The sequence below is a fragment of the Seriola dumerili genome, unplaced genomic scaffold (assembly GCF_002260705.1).
Source record: "Seriola dumerili isolate Sdu_G_001 unplaced genomic scaffold, Sdu_1.0 BDQW01000315.1, whole genome shotgun sequence".
Lineage (NCBI taxonomy): Eukaryota > Metazoa > Chordata > Actinopteri > Carangiformes > Carangidae > Seriola > Seriola dumerili.
In genome coordinates, this window is record NW_019174570.1 from 342583 (window position 1) to 343547 (window position 965).

Below are 965 nucleotides of genomic sequence, written 5' to 3' on the forward strand. Positions count from 1 at the left end.
CATCATCATCATCATCATCATCATCATCATCATCATCATCATCATCATCGTTGCCACCACGTCCACGTTCGAACCCCTGGGTTAGTTTGACAGTTGGTTAACTGCTAACAAAGCCTGAAGCAGCTGTACTGTTGCTATGGTTACCTGTAGTTTAATATAAGCTGAGCTCTGATGAAGCACAGTGGGTTAAACGTCCACAGATGAGAGTTTAGAGACGAGGTCTGTACGTTAGACCTTCTTCACGCCCTGAACCAGAACCCTGGGCCTCATGTCAGAAGCTTCAGCGGTTCCCTCAACACCCTGAGGCCGGTTACACAAAACACCTTAACACTAAATTTTAAAAAATAAAAACTGATGCACAAATCATCCTTAAGTCATCTAAAGGTTTCCTTAAAACCTTCACTTAAGTATTTCAGGTTTTCTCCTGATCTTAGTCTTTTACTTAGAGAATCACTTAAAGTCAGTTCAACTGTTGCATGAAAGACCTTGAGACCAAAGTTCCCGCCAAAACAACAGGAGGATGAGACACTTGCTAATGGCAGCAAACAAACTTAAATTACTGTGAAATATCTGAAGTGTTTTCCTGAAACCTTCAGTAACCGCCTCAGCTGAGGAGACGTTAAACCTCCAGTGTCAGACTTGAAGGTGTTTTGTGCGACGGGCCGTGACTCTCCGTCCAGTGCTCCCTCTCTTTTAGCTCTGTGTTTGGTCTCCAGCAGCTGTTTACAGATGTTTCTCTGAGAACAGCTGGATGAGAGTGAAGTCCTATCAAATAAACGATGAGCTGAGGCTTCGTCCACACGACTGCTCTCCATTTAAAACCAAATCAATCAGCGTTTTAGCTCTGTATCAGAAACCATCCCCGTCCATGACCATCACCTACACTGAGCATGTGCGAGCTGCTGTAAACAGGAAGTAGATCGTCTCCTCTGAGGGAGGAGCAGCAGCTGTAGCATTAAAACAGA

General features: G+C 44.4%; 1 protein-coding gene across 1 annotated transcript in view; it reads left to right on the plus strand.

The window, feature by feature from the left end:
• The first annotated feature begins 171 nt into the window (after positions 1-171).
• Positions 172-965, plus strand: part of LOC111231770 (laminin subunit gamma-2-like) — an 18865-nt gene continuing 18071 nt past the window's right edge. The window contains exon 1 of the mRNA XM_022759008.1: positions 172-181. Coding sequence (XP_022614729.1) covers positions 172-181 — 10 coding nt within the window. The remainder of the gene's footprint in view (positions 182-965) is intronic.